Source organism: Microtus pennsylvanicus, chromosome 5, assembly GCF_037038515.1.
Source record: "Microtus pennsylvanicus isolate mMicPen1 chromosome 5, mMicPen1.hap1, whole genome shotgun sequence".
NCBI classification, from domain to species: domain Eukaryota; kingdom Metazoa; phylum Chordata; class Mammalia; order Rodentia; family Cricetidae; genus Microtus; species Microtus pennsylvanicus.
The window spans coordinates 53523148-53546437 of NC_134583.1; the positions used below are offsets into that span (position 1 = coordinate 53523148).

A 23290-nucleotide genomic window follows, 5' to 3' on the forward strand; every position below is an offset into this window, starting at 1 on the left:
ATGAATATGCTCAAGATCCCAGTGTTGTACCCCGGCTGGGACTCAGGAGAAGTGCCATGCAGTCAGAATCAAACTGTGCACAGCCAGCACATGGGTGGCATTTGCAAACCACAGGGGATGTAGGGGTCTGCTAGCTGGGACAGGCTATGTGTGAGCATCGGCTGATGGCAGAGCAATTCCCTTGTCACCTCTGCATGGGTGGGCTTAGCCTGTGCCCAAAAATGTGAACGCTTCCCCAGCCCCTTCCCCATAGCCCTGGATTACAGTGTGCAGAGCTGACAGTGACAGCTTCCTCAAATTCTGGTCATCACAAAGGTATAGAGCCGTAGAAACCACAAGGGTAAATGGTCACAGCCATGTTGGAAACTGTCTTTGTCTGATGTTGTTGGGTATCTCTAACACCTTGCATGGCAAGCAAAATATCACACGTGCTGAGAGTCCCATCCTGCATTTTAATCTATACACATTACCTTGGCAAAAGGAATGTGACAGACCCTTCAGATCATTCCAGGAGCCCCACATCATCACAGTCATCCTGACACGCTGTGAGAATGTCAGTGTGGTCGGGCATGAGGAAAGCTTGCCTGGCCATTGCCGCCTAGAAGGTGGAAAGGGTCTATAAGCCAGGGCGTGTGGGCAGACTCCTTGGCGGAGCAAAGCCAGCGGGAAGGGTTCTGCACTGAGTCATAGAAGCTAAGTCAGCACCTTGGTTACATCCCAGAGAGACTGATAGGGGACTTTTAACCCCAGAACTGGCAGGTACTGGGAGGTGACAAATCTGTGTCGTAGGCCACCAGATCTGAGATTATTTGTTACAGTAGGAATAGGAAGGAAGCACAGCCAGCGGCCCTACAGTTCCTCTCACAGGTATGCACCACCACAGGCCAGGAGAGACATTGGTGGTGATGTTGTCCATCACTGCTTCTGTGCAATCAGAAATCCCACTACTTGTAACGTCCCATGCTGGGATGACAAAGTTTCCCTAGAGCCCACATGGTAGAAGGACAGAACCTGCTCCCTAAAGTTGTCTTCTAATTTCCAATCCTACACACACAAATAGATGATGTAATAATAAGAATAAGAATAATAATGTACTGTAATGTTTTCAACATGGGTAGTTCTTGAATAGATGGTATCCCTGGTCCCTGGGAGAAGAGGAGCTGAGGAAGCCTTCCTAGGCCCAGGGCTGTTTTCTCTCTCCTGTTGACTCTGACTTGGTTCTCCTCAGCCTCAGCCTACTAGACAACCAGTGCTGACGGGTTCTGACTCAGAGGCCCACAGTTCTGGCTTTTGTTCCCAGAGAGTGGTCCTGGACAGCCCACGCAGGCACACTGCCTGTGAGCTGCTCTTCTCCCAAGTCATTCAACCAGGGCTTTGGCGGACTCTGCTTACATAGCACGAGGTCTCTGTAGATTCGCAGGCACCCACAGCCTTCCATCTGCTGAGATAGCTCAGTCTCTGGGTAGCCTGCTAATCTGCCTGGATCCGCTTGAATGGCCAGTCATCCGCTCTTTTGGTGAGAGCATATGCTAAGCAGTCGCCCCTTCATCCCTACATATACCTGATAGTGGTGACAGGGATCAACTCAGAGAGACTAAAGAAGCGGGCCTTCTCTAGGAATAGCAACCCCTGCTGCTCTACAATGTGCAAAGACGCAGCTGTCTGCAGTAATAGCGCTGTTAGTGAGCAGAGTGGGAAAACTGGAAGGAAACCGTGTGTGCTTTAGTTTGTGCTGGGCATTCTTCATAAAGTTGTTGCCTGGTTTTACCAGTAAGAAAATGGTCAGAGAAGTTGGCCACGAGGATCTCATGGGGCAGTGGAGATGAGCATCAACCCCTCGTGGACATTAGGTTGAAATAAATCCTCCTCTGCTGAGCATTGACTTGACCTGTCAACGTCAGAGCCCACCTGACTTTAACAGGCACAGGCAGTTTAGAGTGGTTAAGAGCACTTCCAGCCCTTTCTAGAGGACCCGGGTTTTGTTCCCAGCACCCACATCAGGCAGCACAAGCCTGTATAACTCAGTTCCAGGGCATCTGATGCCTTCTGGCTTCCATGGTCCCTGCATACATGCAGTATATGTTCAAGCATTTAGGTACACATACAAACATTACAGAGAGGAGTGGGGTGAGAAAAGACGACTCCCCAGAATCCGTGTATACCTGCCTTACCAGAGCTATCCCAATGTGCACCCACAGCTTCCTGCTTCTGCCTGTTCTCATACTGTGAGCCCTCCCCCTACCTGTTCATAGCCCGGCAGGAGTGGAAAGAATCAGCCCAAAGTCCATAAAGCTGCACTTGGAGGAGGTGATTCCAATGGGACTTGGGGACACACAGACAAGATAGCATGACAAGGCTCTGCCACCAGCCAGAGTTTCTGATGGAGACTAAAATGGGGGCAAAAATGGAAACGTTGGGTTCCGTGTCTCTGTAGTTGTCCCAGGAGCCCGTTCTCTATCAGCGAGGGATTTGGGTGTGCATCTGGACACAGCTGGAGTAGAGCAGGGTTGGGTGGCAACCAGGACACCAGAATCAGACATGAGGGAACTCTAAGACAGTCTACAGCTTGGGACCCTCAGCTTGCAGCCATTGAGTGCTTGAGTCTGGGCTTCAGTATTCATGACTGTTGGAGCTGAAGCCACAGCCATAAGAGCCTCAGGGCCAAGGGAACCCCCACCCAACCCACCAGGGGCTCGGACTTTCCACTCTTCCTGTCTTGATGGAATTTGGGTCCTTTGGACCAGCACACAGCCTTCTCCCCAGTGGCTCTGTGCCATCTCTCTCATCTTGGAGCCCACGCAAGCTATTGATTTGGGTCATGCTTGCCTCATGTGACCCACACACTTATACCTTTAAATATCATTATTTTTTAAAATGACACAGGAGCCGGGCGGTGGTGGCGCATACCTTTAATCCCAGCACTCGGGAGGCAGAGGCAGGCGGATCTCTGTGAGTTCGAGACCAGCCTGGTCTACAAGAGCTAGTTCCAGGACAGGCTCCAAAGCCACAGAGAAACCCTGTCTCGAAAAACCAAAAAAAAAAAAGAAAGAAAGAAAGAAAAGACACAGGAGCAGAGATGACTCTCCAACCTAGGTCAAGAGAGGAGGAATGGAATTCTCCACATGCCCTGTGCCTTCCTTACCATAGCTCAGACCTCTCCCTGCCCAGCTTCCCCCTCTCTAAGGGCACCTGCTGTCCTGACTTACTCATCAGCAGCCCCTGCCACCCTTGTATTGTTTGGAGGGGTTCGCCATTCCATTTTTTGTGTGTATTCCTAGGTAACAGGATTCATTTTTAAAAGTCTCCCCTTGTTTGCTCTGGTGTTTCATAGGATGGCCCGCTGAGTAAACGCAGAGGGGAGGAAGGTGGAGGAGAGTGCAGAGTAGGGGGGCACCCTGAGAAGTGGGTGGCTGGGAAGTAGGCGGATTAGTGGGTGGAAGGAAGGAAGAAGTTAGCACCCAGCCTCCCTCTGCCCTGTGCAGGCCTGTGCCCTATTTGGTGCCTCCCTTCTTGAAGGCCCCTCCATCTTACTCTGGATAGCTCAAGTGTGATTGTTGTCTGCCTTCTCCTCCTCCACCACCTTCCTCCTCCTCCTCTGCCTCCCAAGTGCTAGGATTAAAGGAGTGTGACACCACACCCTGCTCAAGTGTCCCCTTCTTCACAAACACAGCACTGTGGTGAAGGTGAGGCAGGGGAGAAGAGCCTTAGGGACAGATGAGGCCAGACATAGCCAACACCAACACCCTTCTCACCTGGAGCTGCTGTGTCCATAGTGAAGTCACACTCCTGGGTGACAGCCTTATTTCTATGGGGCTGAAACCCTAGACACTGGCCCCTTCTTCCCTTCTTGCTTGCTTGCTCTGAGTCCTTGCTACACACCTACTCGTCTGTCCACATGCGCCTGCCCCTGATGGCCGTGAGTCCCATCAGAGGACCACACTGGGCAGGTGCATGATGGATGATAGGGGCCTTATTTGCCTACTTCTCCGAAGTGGCCCACAGAAGCCACTGATGAGTTCTGTCTCTCCACAGACATTGTCAACTGTGACCTGAAGTCCACGCTACGAGTGCTCTACAACCTCTTCACCAAGTACCGGAACGTGGAGTGAGGAGCTGGGCTGCCTACCGCTGCCCGGCCCCTTTCGCTGCAGGCCATCTGGACCAGCTTCCCAACTGCGTTGCCCTGCTTGCTCCTGTCTCTTGCTCTATGCTCCCCCACAAGCCCAGCGACCACCCAGAGATAGTGGACATTAAAAGCAGTAAGGAAATGGCCACTAACCCAATGAGCTAAAATGTCTGTAGGCCCTGAAGACTTACCTAGTGGTGACTTGGGAAATTGTCCCCCATTCAAATGCAGGCCCTAGATGTCCCTCCACGTGCTGTGGGCATCAGCACAGCCTAGAGACTGACCCCCAGAGCACAGAAATAAAGGTCAGAGTTAGTCCCCACATTAAGGGAGGTTTCTGCTGTGCTCAAGTTCGTTAGCCTCATGCTGCCATTAAAGGAGATATCATTCTCCCCTTTTATAGATGAGGAAAACTGAGGCTCAGAGGTTCACTACTCATTATCATGTATTTTTCCTCTTGGGGCAACTTACTGGTTAATAACTGGTCAATAACTGGTCAACTGTATTCCATTCTGTGTGTATCCTGAAGTGTGTACGTGCTTGCCTTACCGGCATATATATACCCACTTCCTCTCGCAGACAAGACACTATGGTTGCACCCTAGGGCAGGCCAGGTCAGGGCTGGGTGATTCGCACTAAAATTGCCAAATTGAATTTAACACAATTAATACCGTGTGTGTGTGTGGCAGGAGCCGCGTCCCTCAAATCCTTTGTACAAATGAAAATTACCCTTAATTCCTTCAGATTGGTAATAAGCCCACGCTCCGGTTGCAGGATGACATTTGGGAAGGGTTCTGTTTGGAATTAATAGAGTGCCCATTTCGCAGCCTTTTTGCTTGATTGCATGTAATGGATGTGCCCTATATTTTCCTGCAAAATAAGTACTCGATTCATTATCGTTAGGCAAATGTAGAGTATACTCGCGCATGGCAGAGAGCTGGGCACAGACCTATTGGAGCATCGCCTGAGAAGTAGGACTCATCAATGGGGACCCTTGAACTTTAAAAGAAAGAGACCTCCTTTTTGCCTTCTAATTGGTCATTTGGACCATTCTGGCTAAGTCTGCCCACATGCAATTACTGGCTAATTCCAGGCGAGGAAAATGTCAGTTTTTTAAACCAAAGCTCAGCATCTAGTCTCCTCACTTGGGTGACTCAAGGGCTGGTTTGTATCTCCTCAGGCAAACATGACTTGAAAGGAAAGTTTTGCTGTGCTAGTCTGCATCCAGGTCCAGTAGAGAAAACAAAGGGGCTGATGGGTAGATGGGGGGGGTCAGACCTAAGGGACAAGAAGTGGGGGTGGGAAGCTGGATATTAGTGTGCTTCGTGTGGGGGATACGCTCAGAGACAGCTGCAGGTACAGTCCCTGGCCCTTGTGCTGTTCAATTGAGACGGCCTTGGGACAGTGACCTATGCTACTGCTGTCCTCAGAAAACTCTCAGAAATATGCCAGAGCAATGCCAGCTTGGGGTGCCTCCTCCAGCAGTGGGTGACCGCTTGTCACTCCTTAGTTACGTTTCTCACTGCAACAAAATAGCCTGACAGGAGCATTTAAGGGAAGAAGGGCTTGTTTGGCTCTTGGTCTAAAGGCACAAGGCCTATCGCGGAAGACAGAGCATGACAGCAGGAGACACCGTGGTAGGAAGAGCATGCAGCCAGGCTTCCTCCCCTCACATCGTGTGAGAACAAGGCGAGAGCAGACAGGCGGTAGGGCTGAGCTATGAAACCCAAAGACCCTGCTCCAGCGACCTCTGCCTCCTAAAGGGTTTCACAGTTTTCAAAACAGTGCCACCAACTGAGAACGACGTGATCAAAATGAGCCTGTGGGGGACATTTTCCACATTCGAAATGAAACATCTAGTAAAGCCTTCCCTGCTTTGAGGGTTCGCCAAGATGGCTTTCCACAACATTCCAAGTGCTGTTGTTCCCTTTTGTACTGACCATCCAGGGCAGCTCAGAACCCAAAACTTGTAGACCCACTGTGCTCCTCCCCGACTCCCTCATTGTGGGAATTGTTACTCTGCGCTGTGAACATCTAAGATGTGAAGGGAATTTTACTGTCTTACGTTGATCTGTGTGGACGAACAGAATTCTTTTTTGCATAACTAATGAAATGCCATATTTTCATTAGGATTAATGTTGGTCTCCCGCTCTTTTAAATTCCTGGTAGAAAATTGAGAATAGCAGCTGCCTAGCCACTGAGGCAGAATGAATGAGAGGCCTGCATCCACTGAGCACACTTCGCTCGTGGGACTGTGCCTTGCTGCTGTCCCTGATGTTCAAGCCGTTAGTACACAGTACCTCCTGAGAGCACTCCTTTAGGGCCTCATATTATCTACAGTAGGAAACCACACCAGAACTCAGAAGGTTTCTTACTAGCATGTCAGTGTACCCAACAACTGGGCATTGGGACTAAGGTCTTTGACTCAGTCCAAAGTCCCCAGGCTTGGGTCTGGTTTTACAACCCTGTCATCTCTGGAGATGGGTGTTTTCCTCTGGATTCTAGATCACGTACCTCAGACATGACCGAGGTTTTGAAGGAGAAAAAGGCATCTTTACTATTAGTAACCAAACAGCCTTCCTCTCCTAGGAAAATGGAGAGAAAAAAGAACTGAGAGGAGAATCCTCCAGGCTCACAGTTTGAGGGTGCCAGGAGGGGAGGGTGGAACGGTGTGCAGCGGGGTGTGAGGTCGGATGCAGGCAGGAAACAGAGAGATGCATGCTGGCGCTCGGTCTGCTGGTTTTCTACTGAGTCTGGGATCCCCAACCTATGGAGTGGCACCACCACAGGGTGAGTCTTCCCACTTCAATTAATCATCATTCTTAATAGTTGATACATAAGTAACACAGAATTCAAAAAGCAGGAATGATATCTGATTAAAAAAAAAAGCAAACCTAAGTATCCATCTCGCCTCTTCCCCATCAGCCTCCATCCTCCAAGGAGATGACTCTTTTGATCCATTTCTTCTGCATGATTCCAAAAATACTCTGTGCAAATAAAGCTGAATGTACATACAAAAATCTTTGTTGTGCTTTTTTCCAATATAGATATCCTGTTATATATACGTTCCTATGCGTTGTTTTTCATTGTGTTAAATCTTGGAGATCGTCCTCCATGAGACATTGAACAATGTTCTAATCTTCTAAACTGTATCTCATAAAAATGGGAATCTGAGTGCATCATTCATGCAAAAGCATAGCTCTAGTCTGCACAAGGTAGGACGGAACCCCAGCCCAAGGCGGAAGCAGCATCCTCAGCACAGGACCGGCAGCCTCCTCCAGGAACTGAATTTTTCCAAGTCTTCCTTTGGAACATGATGGTAAATCGTGTGTAATTTTTTTCTTGTGGCTGATGATCTGCAGTTGGGACCCAGAGTCTTATACATGTTAAACATCCTCTACTGCAGAGTCTCACACACGTGCACACTCGTGCACGCGCACACACACCCCAATTGTATATAATTTGATTAAGGTTTCATTTTTGTACATAATTAGGTCAACTAATTGGCAATTGACTAAGAAAGCCTTTTAAAGGTTACTGCATCCCCTGCAATATGGTGCGGTCCAGCTGCCTGCCAGGCTATAAGAAAAGACACATCTCCCGTGTGAAGATGGACTGGACATACCCCAAGTCTCAGCAAACACTTCTTCATCGGCCGCTCACCAGTGCAGCCTTGAGTTGCTGGCAATTTCCAGCCGCTGCCATGGGGACTTTTTAATTATGAATCAGCATTGTCATTATCAGCTCATTTTGTTGTGGGTTGCTTGGTTAACCCTACAGAGGATATTGAAGCTTATTTACATCAACAGAATTCCAGGGCTGTAATTTTCCAATAACCAGACTCTCCAACATGTATACATTGTGGTTCCCGTATGACTCACCCTTCTCCAGTGTGAGAGCACTGTATACATCATTCCCTCCCTGCCCCCCCAATTAGCACTCATTTATTTTTCCACTGGAAAATGAGACTAGATGGAGTCCATAGGTCAGATGGTTTCATGCTGCCTAAGGAGCAAGCTATTTGAGACTTGTTGCCTTTGATGGCAGCCTCACCTCAGGAATCTAAGCTGGATGCCCCATCCTGCTCTTGCAAGAGGAATATATTCTCACACCTCCTCAAATCCCAACAGTGCACACAATCTCTCCTATCAGATTCACTTGGATCTACTGGACAGTAACAGGACAGTCGTGCAAACATGAGAGCAGGAGAATCACCCTGAGGTACAGTGCCGCGTGATTGATTGACACACTCACGAGCTATAGAAAAATTTAAGAAAAATATTTTTCATCGCCTGATGAAGGTTAATATCCAGGAGGATGCCTATATGTTTTTCTTTGGGTTCACCTTCTTATTTAGCTTCTCTAGGATCACGAATTATAGGTTCAATGTCCTTTATTTATGGCTAGAAACCAATTATGAGTGAGTACATCCCATGTTCCTCTTTTTGGGTCTGGCTTACCTCACTCAGGATAGTGTTTTCTATTTCCGTCCATTTGCATGCAAAATTCAAGAAGTCCTTGTTTTTTACTGCTGAGTAGTACTCTAATATGTATATATTCCATACTTTCTTCATCCATTCTCCCATTGAAGAGCATCTAGGATGTTTCCAGGTTCTGGCTATTACAAACAATGCTGCTATGAACATAGTTGAGCATATACTTTTGTTGTATGATAGGGCATCTCTTGGGTATATTCCCAAGAGTGATATTGCTGCGTCCAGGGGAGGGTTGATCCGGAATTTCCTGAGAAACCGCCACACTGCTTTCCAAAGTGGTTGCACAAGTTTGCATTCCCACCAGCAATGGATGAGTGTACCCCTTTCTCCACAACCTCTCCAGCAAAGGCTATCATTGGTGTTTCTGATTTCAGCCATTTTGACAGGTGTAAGATGGTATCTCAAAGTTGTCTTGATTTGCATTTCCCTGATCGCTAAGGGAAATGCAAATCAAGACAACTTTGAGGAGACAGAGACAGAGACCCACATTGGAGCACCGGACAGAAATCCCAAGGTCCAAATCAGGAGCAGAAGGAGAGAGGGCATGAACAAGGAACTCAGGACCGCGAGGGGTTCACCCACACACTGAGACAATGGGGATGTTCTATCGGGAACTCACCAAGGCCAGCTGGCCTGGGTCTGAAAAAGCATGGGATAAAACCGGACTCCCTGAATATAGCAGACAATGAGGACTACTGAGAACTCAAGAACAATCGCAGTGGGTTTTTGATCCTACTGCACGCACTGGCTTTGTGGGAGCCTAGGCAGTTTGGATGCTCACCTTACTAGACCTGGATGGAGGTGGGTGGTCCTTGGACTTCCCACAGGGCAGGGAACCCTGATTGCTCTTCAGGCTGATGAGGGAGGGGGACTTGATTGGGGGAGGGGGAGGGAAATGGGAGGCGGTGGCAGGGAGGAGGCAGAAATCTTAAAGAAAGGAAGGAAGGAAGGAAGGAAAGAAGGAAGGAAGGAAGGAAGGAAGGAAGGAAGGAAGGAAGGAAGGAAGGAAGGAAGGAAGAAAAATATTTTTAAATTTGTTTTTATTTTTGTATATGTGTGAGTGTTTTGTCTGCAGTGTGTATGTTCCACATGCACACAGACCCTACAGAGGTCAGAAGAAGGCATCAGATCCCCTAGAACTGAAGTTCCAGATGGTTCTGAGCTACTGTGTGGATATTGGGAAGCAAACACGGGTCCTCTGGAAGAACAAGTGTTCCTAACCTCCCAGCAGTCTCCTCGGCCGAGAAAATGTGGTAGGGCATCCACAGGTTTGTGCCAGCTCGGGCTAACAGTCTCCTACAGAAGATATTTGAGCATTGACCAATTTGTGTATCTGGAAGTGGCTCTGGAGCCAGTTCCCAGGACACAAAAGGACAATCGTATTAATAACTATGGAAGTGGTCACATTTAGATTTGGGGGTCCAAAGAGGTTTGTGGAAATGTGCCATTCTAAAGTCCCACCTGCATCTCAGCTGCTGAAGTGAGGGACAACCCCCCCCCATTCACACAGCGCAAGGTAGGAGGAAGCTCGGTTACGAGAAAAGCTGGTGGAAGGGCCAGAATCCAGAGAGCTTGCAGAAAAAAGGAGCACCCTGTCACTCGGTAGAAGAATACAACATTTATCACAGCAAAAATGGAAACACCAACAGTTCAAGCCTTCCTGCTGCTATGTGGGGGACACTGACACACCCCTCTCCTCCCTTCCAAACATGGCTGCAGAGCAAAGAACTGGGAGAGGAGGTGAGGCTTCCATCACCCCACCTTCAGCCCCTAAGTGGCCTCAATCCACTGTCACCTCCCCAGAGGCTACAGAGACAGGGCTTTCTCCGGCCACCCTGATCTCTCTGCTGTCCATAGAAAAAGGCTTTGAGAGCCCACAGCCTGGGGGAGTCTGTGGGGATTAAATAAAGAAACGGAGACCCCTGGTGTTCCATGAGGACCAGTGCCCTAACCTCGCTTCAGAGGATGCCTGCTTCCTCCTCATGTGGCTCAAGGAATGCTATCATTCACCAGGGGTGGGAGTGCAGGCTAGCCCAAGATATCAAAATCCGCAGATGCTCAAGTGCTTCATATAAAATACAGCAATGTTTACATATGATCTTATGCAATGTTCCTGGGTGTTGTCCTCTTGTTACTTACAGACCTACTACACGACAGGCTTTGTGAGGAGGTCCGTGCTGTATTATTTGGGATCTTCTTATGCTTTAATACAGACAGTTTTTTTCTGCATATTTAAAAAAGCACATTTATTTGCTGTTTATTTATAGGGGAGGTGTGTAAGAACCTTCCACAGCATCCTTGTGATAGTCAGGGGACTGCTTGTGCGAGTCAGGTCTCTCCTCCCATCAGGTGGGTCTGGGGCATGAAACTCAGGTTGCCGAACTTGGCAACAAGTGCCTTTACCACTGAGTCATCTCTCAGTCCCTTTCCTGCACAGTTTTGAGATGCTGTTGCCTGAATGCATTGATGCAGAACCGACAGGTATGAACAGTTGGTGTATTAAACTCCTAGATGTGGGCTAAATAATTTCATTTCAGGCTGGCGAGATGGCTTCGGGACCAGCCATCAAGCTTCATGATTCAGGTTGGATCAACAAGACCAACATGGTGAAAGGGAAGAACTGAGTCCCCAGGTTCTCCTCTGATGCTCACAAACATGCTGCACATGGCCACACACATACAATAAATAAATGTAATTTGAAAAATAATTTGAACCGGGCAGTGGTGGTCCACGCCTTTAATTCCAGCACTTGGGAGGTAGAGGCTCTTAGTTCAAGGTCAGCCTGGTCTATAGAATAAGTTCCAGGACAGTCATGACTACACAGAAAAGCCCCATCTTGAAAAAAAAATATTTCCCCAATTCATTCTGACATGTATAATTTTCATAATGATATCACCTTATATAACATCTACCTAAAAAAGGGTCCCTATCAAAGTTTTGTGAAGATCTTCATTATTTGTTTGTTTGTCTGTTTTGGGGGAGTTGGTTTTTCAAGACAGGGTTTCTCTATGTAGCCCTGGCTGTCCTGGAACTCTCTTTGTAGACCAGGCTGGCCTCCTGCCTGCCTCTGCCTCCCGAGTGCTGGGATTAAAGATGTGCACCACCATGCTCGGTGAAGATCTGTTCTTTTCTCAGAGTATTTATGTTAGACATAGTAGTTCTGGCTGGTCTGGAACTGGATATGTAGCCAGGGATGACCCTGACTGGGATTATAGCGGGGCTCCATCACAGCTGGTAGTCTGCAGTACCGGGGGTGGGGCCCAGGGCTCCATGCACGCCAGGCAAGCATTCTGCCCCGCCAGCCCAACCTCTGGGAGCTCTGACGTGCTGAAATAGCCCTGGGAATCTCCACGTGGAGCTCCTGGGTAGGAGCAAGTTCAGTAGTGCCAGCCCCAGAAGCAACATTCTCCTTGGCACCCCATCCCCATCTCCACCCCCATATATTCTTGCCTCGCCCCACTGCCCTGGAGAAGCCTGCAGGTAAGCAGGTCCTGGCTTTGATGCTGCCCTCTGAAAGGGCACTTAGAGGAATCTGAGAAGTACCCATGAGTAAGATAAACGATGCTTTATCAGTGAAACAGACTTTTCATTTCTTTTTATCGATTTTTATGTTTTCACATCTTTGGATATGATCAGCTGGCCCAGGGCGGCATTCCAAGGCACACAAACGTCATTAAGGCAAGAGCATGAAAGAGTGTGATGTTTTATTGAGGCGGACAGGACAATAGATAAATATTTAATCTATCGCACATTTGCTCGGTATGGGAGCCGGCCTGGGCCCACGTGACTCCCCAGCTGTTCCGTGACTTCCTGGAAACCTCAACAATAGCCTGTTGCCCACCCCATGGGTGCCTGCCCTGGGCAAATATTTGTCGGTGTTTCTGAAACCAGCTCCTAGAAGCCTTTTCTTGCTCTGGCCACCAAGGACACCACATCTTCCCTTATTTGTTATGATACTAGAGGGGAGATGCTCTCGCTGACCAGGGCGTTTGGATGAAAGCCAGGAGCCATGAAGTGGCAAGCAATAATCATGCACTCAGCTAAGATCCAGGAGGCTGTGGACTCCCATCTCTTCTTGCTGAGTTCTCTGATCACTATAATATGTACGGAGGTTGTGATGGTCAGTTTTAATTGTCAACTTGACAGTCTAGAATCTGCTGAAGAAAGAGGAAGGTCTCAGTAAGGAATGGTTTAGAGAAGGTTGGCCTGTAGGCCTGCTGTGGGGCTTGTCTTGTGTTAATTGATGTGGGAAGTCCCATTACCACTCTGGGAAGCACCATTCCCTAGGCCGGAGATCCTAGACTGCATAAAAAGGAGGTGTGCATGCGTCATTGCTCCCTGCTTCCTGGCTACCCCTACCATGAGACCAGCTGCTTCAGGCTCCTGCTGCCCTGACTTCCCTGCCATGGTGGGTGGACTTTCCCTCGCACAGTGAGCCAGTGTAACCCCTTGCTCCTTTAAGTTGCATATATCACGATATTTCTGTCAAAGAAATAGGAAAAGAAACTAAGACACCCTACTGTCCTGCTTAGGAACTACATGCTGTCGCGGGCACAAAGACCTGAGATCAATCCCCAGAACGCATGGTTTCTTTGTTTGTTTGTTTGTTTTTATTTTTGTTGAAAAAAAATTCTGCCCCCTCCTCCCACTCCTCTCCCCCACTCCTCTCCCGACTCCTCTCCTCCTCCCTCTGGAGTCTGAAGAGCAGTCCAGATGGATTCCCTGCCCTGTAGGAAGTTCAAGGTCCTCCCCCCTCCATCCAGGTCCAGGAAGGAGCAGAAGGAGGGAGAACATGAGCAAGGAAGTCAGGACTGCGAGGGGTGCACCCACCCACTGTGACAGTGGGGCTGATCTATTGGGAGCTCACCAAGGCCAGCTGGACTGGGACTGAATAAGCATGGGATAAAACCGGACTCTCTAAACATGGCAGACAATGAAGGCTGATGAGAAGCCAAGGACAATGGCACTAGGTTTCGATCCTACTGCATGAACTGGCTTTGTGGGAGCCTAGCCTGTTTGGATGCTCACCTTCCAGAAGCCATGTTTGAAAAAGGAAAAAAGTCGAGTAGCTGGTATGTGCTTGTATCCCAGAGCAGGGGAAGCAGAGGCTGATAGGTCCAGGGCCAGTCAGCCAAGTCGGTTGAGCAGTTCCAGGCCAGTGAGAGACCCTGTCTCAAGCAAGCCAGCAGGTGAACTGGGGAGATGGCTCAGCACAAAAGAATGCTGCTGCTGAAGCATGTAGGTCAAAGTTCAAACCCCCAAATCTTACAGAAAGAGCCAGGCAGGGGTGTACTCTTGTAACCCCAGCACCATAGGGGCAGGAAAGAGAAAGGGAGGTCACTAGGGGTTTGTTGGCTGCCAACCTAGCCAAAAATACAGTGAAGTCCCGGCTCAGTGAGAGATCCTGGGTCAAGGAATAAGAGAGAGAGCAACAGGGTAGGGCTCATCCCTCTGGCTTCCATTCATAGTCATAGGAGCACACATACACACGTACACAGACACACACACAGAGATACACACACACAGGCACAGACATACGCAGACACACACAGACGCAGACATACACAGACACACACAGAGATACACACACAAAGATACACAGATACACATACACACACAACACACACATACACACAGAGATACACATACACAGGCACAGACATACGCAGACACACAGATACACACACAGAGACACACACAGACACAGACATACACAGACACACACAGAGATACACACACACACAACACACACATACACACAGAGATACACACACACAGAGTAAATACATAAATATTTACCCAGGGTGAAAGCGGGGAAGATGGGGATTGGGCAGGTAGCTCAAGGGCGAGAGAGAGAGCTTCTTTAAGAGACAGGGCTGATAGCTGGGCATGGTGGTAGGTGCTTTTAATCCCAGCACTCAGGAGGCAGAGGCAGGTAGATCTCTTTGAGTTTGGGGCCAGTCTGGTCTACAAAGCAAGTTCCAGGACAACCAGGGCTACACAGAGAAATACTCTCTTGAAAAACAAAGACAAAAAAGAGAGACAGTGCTGCTTACCCTGGCAGCCTCAGGAAAGGGACTCGGCAAACTCAGTCACAGTTCCTCTGTTCCTCTAGGTCACCAGGGATAAAGAAGGAGGCGTAGGGGCTTCAAAGCCACCACCAAGCTACACACTAAAAGAGACAATGATGACCTACCCAGAGCAATCCCCCGTAGCCAGTCTGGAAAAGCCCTTCCCAAGGGGAACACCATGCCTTCCTCAGAGAATCCAGAAACCCAGGTCCATGAGAGTCATGGCTGTGCTCACCCTTCACAGAGGGCCAGAGTCCTGAGGTGACAGCCTCCCCACTTCTCCCAGAGCAGGCCTGGACTGCTGGCCCCAACACCAGTGCTCTGGGCCACCAGCCACACAAAGGCCCTCTGACCCCTGCCCCACACAGTGCTGACTGAGACCTGGGAGTTCTTGGCAGGTTCTAGAAGCGGAGGAGCAGCCACAATGAAATCCAGAAGGCTCCTCCAGAAGCCAGCGCTCAGGGAATAATTCTGCTAAGTCATAAATGCTTAGAATTCCTCAGCTTTTGCCTTCAAAATCTCTGGCAGCCCCAGACAGTAGCTAGGGACTCATGGACACATTAATTTTTCTTGCTCTGGGGAAGGCCAGGCACAACAGGGGAAGCCAGCAGACTGAGGCTCTGGAGAAGGTCTGTGCAAAAGATGCTGTAGTACCTCCCTGAGGATCGTTCTTTAGTCCTCCCTCTAGCCTCTTCTCCCCAATGCTGCCCCCACTTCTTTAGGCCTCTGCCAAAGATAGATGCCCGTCAACATGTCCTCCCCTAGGAAACCCAAAATAGTGGCTATGCTTGCTCCCTGTAGGTGCCTGTGCTCCCCACAGATGGTCCTGGAACCTCTACTTTCCATAGGTTAGCTGTGCTCCTACGAGTATCCCTGTGATAACTGCTCCTGACAGGTAACTATGGACCCCACGAGTGTTCCTGTGATCTGGGCTCCCCACAGATGGCTGTGCTCCCCACAGGTAACTGTGCTCCCCACAGATGTTCCTAGGACTTGTGCTCTCCATAGGTGGCTGGACTTCCATGGGTGTTCCTGGGATTATATCCCTCCCAATTGACTATGCTCCCGTAAGGGTTTCTGTGACATGTGCTCCCCACCCTGGTGGCTCTCCTCCCAGATGGCTTGGTGTCCCATTGGTGCTGTTACCCATTAGTGGCTCACTCCCCAGTCACTCTTGCTAACAGCTCCATCTCCCAGCCTGCCGTCCTGGAACCCAGCCTGACCATTAGGAGAGCAGAGAGGCTTTAGGGACCCAGTGCTCAGAGCCCTAGCAACAATCCAGTCCAACCCTGCTCCCGTGCCCAGTTAGCCTCAGGTGGCAAAACTAATGGGGGAGAAACAGGTATTAGGACCTTCTAGCTCTGTTGGTCTCTGTTTTGGGTCAGTAATAAAATTGCTGGCCTGTTGGACAGCTTCTTAGTCTATAAGCATGCTCCTTAATCTTCACAGCCACTCTGGAAGGAAGACATAACCCAGTACATCCCTCCCTCCCTTCCTCCCTCCTTCCCTCTCTCCCTCCCTTCCTCCCTCCCTTCCTCCCTCCGTCTTTTTGACTGCACTGGAGCTTAAACCTAAAGGCTAACCGAATATTCTACCACTGAGCTAGAGCCCCGGTCTTGCCCTCACTTCTTACAAGTAGCCAGATCTCTCAAGAGGCGGGTGAGCGGGTAATTGAGAGGCCTGGGGTAGCCCCACTTGGCCTTGGCAGAATGAACCCAGCACAGGTCTTGGTGAGGCCCTCTGTGGAGAAGACCTCACAGTGCACCCCACATGCCCCATGAGCCACTTTTCTTACAGGCCAGTTTCCGATTCATTCATGCCAGGAAGACACTGTAACCCTGGTCTACTGAGGGTAGAGAGCCAGGATTCAAGCCAAATGTCCAGCTGTCCCCAAGGAAGTGCCCAGAAATGTCCGAAATGTGTCATATTTGTGCCTTATACACTAGACTCGGAGTTGGTGGAACCTAGACACAGCTAAATGAGGAGGTAGCAGGAACCTTCCAGAGTGATCACACTGAAGGAGACATGCATGTAAGCACAGCAGGGATGGCACAGACCACAGCAACCCGTCATCTGGTTATGAGTAATTAGAAGAGACAGGTGTGACAGCTCCGCACATCAGGGCTAAGGAGGAGGCAAGAATGCTAATCCCCCACACACATGCCACAAATAGTGCCCCGTATCCCACAGGTATGTACGGTTATTATTCAGGTATCTAAAAACTGAGCATTTAAAGACATGGAAATAATAACTACCTGATCTGACACGTGTCAACTCATCATACTATGTCATAAACATGTTGCAATGGTTTGAATGGGAATGTTCAAACCATTCAGCTTACATGTCTGAATGCTCGGTCCCCAGCTGGTGGCGCTATCTGAGGCAATTTAGGAGTTATGGCCTTCCCGGAAGAAGCGTGTCACTTGGAGGTGGGCTTTGAGATTAAAAGCCTCCATCACTTCCAACTCATTCTCTCTGTTTCCTGATGGTGACTGAAGATGTGCGCTCTCTGCTTCCTGCCCTGGCTACCATGCCTGAGTCCTTGCCAGGAGAGATTCTTCCCTCTCTGGAGTCAGAGGCCCAAATAAACTCTTCAATAAACTGCCGTGACCATGGTGTTTTAAAACAGCAGCCGAAAAGTAACTGATCACACCATGGCCAAAAGTGACTAGGGGAGGAAGGGCTAATGTTGCTTACCCTACCAGCTCACAACCCATCCTTGAGGGAAGTCATACCAGGGACCTGAAGCAGAAACCACAGAGAAAATGCTGCCTACTGGCTTGCTTTCTTGCCTCTGCCCTGACTAGCTTTCTTATACAGCCCAGGCCCCTTGCATAGTGATGGTACTGTGGGCCAGACCCTCCTGTATCAATTGGCTATCAACAAAAATACCCCCAGACACATGCCTCCAGGCCAGTCTGATCAAGGCAGTCCCTGGAATTCAACTTTTTCTGGTAACTCCAAGCTGGGTCAGTTTGACAACAGATGCTAACAAGGAAAACACCAACCTATCCCTGTGAGAATCTTGCCTGGAGCTGTAGGTAGATTTGTGGGCTAACATATTATGTGGGGTAAGTTTGGAAAGGCAGAAGTTAGGTCTGGTGACATTAAACTACAGGACTTGCTTTTGTCCCGTTTTTAGGAATCACAGTTATCAAAGATTCTCCAGGCTTTCAAGTGGTGATAGCAAGTGTGACCATGCAGGGAGGCAAGGAAGGTCTCATGGGCTCACAGCATCCATGACACTTAGGATCATTCGTCTTCATTGTCGATCTGACTAGATTTAGAATCACCTGAGAGACACACGTCTGTGTGAGTCTGTAAGGGTGTTTCCTTAGACGTTTTACTCCGAAGGGAGGACCTACTCTAAATGTGGGGGACACTATCCCCTGGATTGGGAACCCAACTGACCCCTCAACCCGCCAGTCAAAATTAACCTGTCCTCCCTTCTGTTGCTTCTCATCGGGGTTTTAGTCTCTGAGATAAGAAAAGTAATCTGCTGTCCATGAACAACAATACTTCACCACCACTGGACCTGTGCCTGTTGGGTCATCAGCCCTTTCTGACCCCCAGAGTCCAGTGCCAAGCTTTGGGGTTTTTTTGTTTTTTGTTTTTGGGGGTTTTGGGATTTTTTTTTGTTTGTTTGTTTTGTTTTTTGTTTTTTTTGTGGTTTTTCGAGACAGGTTTTCTCTGTGGCTTTGGAGCCTGTCCTGGAACTAGCTCTGTAGACCAGGCTGGTCTCGAACTCACAGAGATCCGCCTGCCTCTGCCTCCCAAGTGCTGGGATTAAAGGCGTGCACCACCACCACCTGGCTCAGTGTGTCATGGATACCTTGCTTGCTTCCCCTCACGGTATTCTTTTCTTTCCAGCATGATCGAGAAACTTGGTGGCCTTGTTGAAAGCTCAGCAGCCACTTAGATTTCAGAGTGGAAAAAAATGTTAGTATACCAACCTTGGACTCGGGCACTTGGGGTCTGCAGGCCAGATGTCCTTTGTGTGGTTTTATTTATTTATTTGTTTGTTTGTTTGTTTGCTTGCTTGCTTGCTGTGGTCTTTTGAGATAGGGCTTCTCTGTAGCTTCAGAGCCTGTCCTAGAACTAGCTCTTGTAGACCAGGGTGGTCTCGAACTCACAGAGATCCACCTGCTTCTGCCTCCTGAGTGCTGGAGTTAAAGGTGTGCACCACCACTGCCCTGCTCTTTGAGTGACTTTAAAGAAGAAAAAGAAGGGTGAGGACAAAAAGGAGGGGGAAAGAGAGGGGAGGGGAGGGGAGGGAATGGGAGGGGAGGGGAGGGGAGGGGAGGGGAGGGGAGGGAAGGGAAGGGAAGGGAAGGGAAGGGAAGGGAAGGGAAGGGAAGGGAAGGGAAGGGAAGGGAAGGGAAGAGAAGGGAAAAATCCTTACTGGGAAACTCCAAGGGATCATTAAGACTCTGAGGCTGAATCAGGCAATAAGGGTTTGTCTCTCTCAGATGGGAGGAACTTGTACTCCATCCAAGGACTTAACGGCTATTAATAACTGAAGTCAATAGGTCACTGTCCAAGGGGGTGTGCTACCTCTCAGAGCCACACCAAAGAGTTGTGCTATTTGACAGGATTGGCCAGGGAGTGGGCATGAGCTCGCTCCTAGAGAAGGTCACCACTTTCCAAAGTGTGTTCATTTTCGGAAATGTCCTCTTATCGTGTGTCCCTTCTAGCAAGACAAGAAATGACCTTCCTTCTCTGTTCCTGGTTTGGTTTCATGGGCTTTTTTGAATGTTTCTCTGCTGAGGCCTAACTAGAATCTCATTTACTTGTAAAGCCCCCCAAATATAGAAAGTAATCATTCATCCACATGTATGACGCACCACCAGCCAGCCAGGCTCACATGTTAAGGGACTGCCAACATGTGCCAAGCCACGTAAGGCATTAGGGTACAAAGAGGAGCAAGATGCTCTTCCTAGCTTGGGCTTGCACAGGGTGTGTTCGGTGCGCATCTGTCAGGGGGCTGGGGCAGGAGAACTGAGAGTTCAAAGCTGTCTTAGGGTTTCTGCTGCTGGGAAGAGACACCACGACTATGGCAGCTCTTATAAGTGAAAATATTTAACTGGAGTGGCTCACTCACAGTTTCAGAGGCTCAGCCCATTATCATCATGGCAGGAAGCATGGTTGTATGCAGGCAGACATGGCGCTGAGAGTCCTGCATCTTGCAGACAACAGGAAGTCGACTGAGACACAAAAAACCTCAAAGCCCACACCCTCACCAGTGATGCACTTCCTTCAACAAGGTCACACCCCCTCCAACAAAGTCACACTTCCTAACAGTGCCACTCACTGTGAGATTTGTGGAAGTCAGCTACATTCAGACTACCACGAAGGCCAATTTGAACTGTACAATACGAGACTTAATTGCAAAAGAATATATCTGCCCGCCTTGCTCTTAACATTTCTGGTTGTTACTATTTTTTTAATTCTTTTTAGATTTATTTGTTTTATGTTAGGTGTATGAGTGTTCCACGTTATAATAACTGACCCACAGTGAAGCCAGTGCATGGATCTATGGCTCTCAGAAGTGAGCATCGATAGATCAGCTTCTGTCTATTTCTTTGTCTGTTTCATTCCGCCTACCAAGAAACACAATGTAGGTGGATGTCTCATCTTCTACTGCTCCTTGTCTCAGGTAAAGTTCCCAACAAATAATCAAAAGGTGGATGTGTCTCCCTTCTCTTTGCTAGAGCCGTCTTCCAGGAAATAGCCCAGTCAAGAAGAAGAGTGAGATCATTCTCTCTTGACTTTGTGTGTGCACATGTGTGTGTACTGAGTGTGCCTGTGGAGGTCAGAGGTCAACCCTCAGCTTTATTCATTCTTCAGGTGTTGTCCACCTTATTTTGAGTCAGATGCTCTTGTTGGTCTGGAGTTAACCCACTAGGCGAGGCTGGCTGGTGAGCCCCGGGGATGCTCCTGTACACGTCCCAGCACTGAGATTATGAGTATGTGCCACCATCTCTGACGTTTTTCATACAGATCTGAAGAATCGGAGTCAGGGCCCATGCTTGCATGACAAGTACTTTAACCAACTGAGCCTCTACAAGGCTCTCTCTCTTGACCTGTTTTGAGAATGCATTTCCTCAAGTCACGATCCCTGCTGAGTCATTTCTGGGGTCCTGCCTTTCTCCTAGTGTGAACATCAGGCCTTTGTCACAGCCTTGTCTAGGTACTTCCAGGAAGTAACTGCAGGTACCTCCAGGCCTATGGAGCCTGCCTCATGACTGACAGCAGAGACTAAAATACCACAGGCAAAAATGAAAGGCGTGGTTGGTCAGCCTCTCTCAGAAGTGTCCTGCCCCGCCTGTCATGGTGCTGGGGAGGACTCTGTGCAGAGGCCACTTCCCACTCTGGTTTGACAATCCTCCCTGCCCTCAAAGCATATCTTCTGTCACCTTCTTGTCAGCCCACCATCTACAGGAAGTGACCAGACAATGAGTCACTCATCCTTCATAGAAACCCACTTTAAAGACTTTACAGCACCGATCGCAGTGCCCAGGGCATGCCTTGGCTCCTGAGACCCCTGGTGCACATGAGTGTTTGCTTTAGGGGAAGAGTAACCCTGTGCCAACTGCTCAGAGTTCTGGCAAATTTGACCAATCACTCCTGCCGGGCTCCAGGATCCCCCAAATCTTCAGGAGCTGCGGCTAGGATCTGCACACACCCAGCCCGTCGTCCTACCTCGACCTTCTCCCGCTTGGTTTCCGCTTCCTCCCTTCTTTTCAGAGACAGGTTCTCATGTTGTCTGGAATTAACTCACTACATAGCCAAAGGTGTCCTGAAACTCCCGGTGCCCTTGTCTTCACCTCCCGAGTGCCGGAGTCCCAGGCATGCACCACCATGCCCAATTTATACAATACTGAGACTCAAACCCAGAGCTTCGAGCATTCTAGGCAAGCATTCTATGAACAGCTACGTCCCGGCCTGCTTCCTCTCCTTTACTCGACTTTGTGCTTGCACCCTGTGCTCCCTTCTTCAGCTCTCTAAGGCTCTCTTTGTTTATAGCATAGTGAAGATAAGCAGGGGCCTGACTACAACCAAGTTCAAATCTTGAGATTTCTGTTTACCGGCTGTTGTTCATCCTAAGGAGAAGAGTCAGTCATCCTGAGCTCAATTTCCCCTCATTAATATTCTCTACCTCTTAGAGATAATGGTAAATTTAATAAGGCCAGTGCTATATTAGGTTTCAAACCTAGGAAAAATGGCTAAGGTGCTGTCTTGGGATTTCTATTGCTGAGAAGAGACACCATGACCATGGCAACTCTTATAAAGGAGAACATCCAATTGAGGTGGCAGCTTACAGTTGAGAGGTTCAGTCCATTATTGTCATGGAAAGTGGGCATGGCAGTGTGCAGGCGGGCATGGTCCTGAAGTGGTAGCAGGGAATTCTATGTCTTGATCAGCAGGCAACACTAAGTGAACTGTGTACCACACTGGGCACAGCTTGAGCATAGAAGACCTCAAAGCTCAGCCCGCAGTGACACACTTCCTCCAGCAAGGCCACGCCTCCCAAGAGTGCCCCGCCCTTTGAGGCCCAGTTTCTTTCAAACCATCCCAGACACTTATTTAACACATCAAAACAGACCCCGCCACCAGGTTCTCCCAGGTTCATCCTTCAGTCCCTACCTGTTACAGGGTCCTTCTGGCCGGCATACCCTGCCCTGTGCCCTGAACCTCCCATCCCCCAAGTGCCCTTCCCCGTGTCATCCAACCAGTTTGGTTGCCTGTCCTTTTCATCTGCTCTCTGCACCTGGTTCACCTCTCCCTCCTTCCCTCTTCCCCTCACACAGGTCGGGGTCATGTGCACTCTGGCTCTCCCAGATGTCCCTGCCTCTGGCCATGATCTCCCACATACCCATAATAAACTTTCTCCTCGCCATACCTAAGAGGAGTCATGGTTCTTTCCTTTCCTGCTTATTTCTCTGTTTCATTTGCAGTACAGGGAGCTCGGTAAGAGCCCGGCCCACCCTTGCTGCAGTGGCCACATCACATAGCCCATCACAGACTCCCCTGGTGCTTAGCAGTTTTCTTAATTAGCTCGAAGTAAACATTTGTCAGCCTCCTGGCCTGCCCTGAAGGAGTTCCTTCTATGGTCCCATTTTAGTAAAGAAAGAAAACGTCAGAAGTTGAACAGTCTCAGTGAGGAGGGACTGGAAGGAGCGCCGTGAAGTAAGCGGATGCTTACATGGCTTTTGGCTCTGCCTGGCGTAGAGGGAAACCTGGAATTACTGCGAGCTCATCATAGCAGCTGGTCCAAGCAAAACCCGCCAGGCCCACTGAGAGGCCAGCTTTGGATTGCAGTGATAGCTGCGGCCTTCTGAGAGGCAAGAAGAAATTATTTATCTAACATTTTTTTTTCAATTCCAACAAAGAATTTTCTTTGGCTCCGGCTGGTGTTGAGGTCCGGTTCTCATTGGCACGGAGCTCATGTGAGGATGCGTATCTCTGACAGCGTTTGGAGACTTCTTAAAAAGACATTCACTCCCTGTCTCCTTTCCACGGGGGCCTGTCTCATGATTCAGGAATAATTATTCGTCCAGGAAAGCTAATCCTTGGGTCTCATTTGTGCTTGGTTT

General features: G+C 49.1%; 1 protein-coding gene across 1 annotated transcript in view; it reads left to right on the forward strand.

The window, feature by feature from the left end:
* Parva (parvin alpha) overlaps window positions 1-7146 on the forward strand; it is a 154222-nt gene extending 147076 nt beyond the window's left edge. Inside the window, exon 13 of the mRNA XM_075971916.1 lies at window positions 4033-7146. Within this exon, the coding sequence (XP_075828031.1) occupies window positions 4033-4109 (77 nt within the window). The 3' untranslated portion in view covers window positions 4110-7146. The remainder of the gene's footprint in view (window positions 1-4032) is intronic.
* The last annotated feature ends 16144 nt before the right edge of the window (window positions 7147-23290 follow it).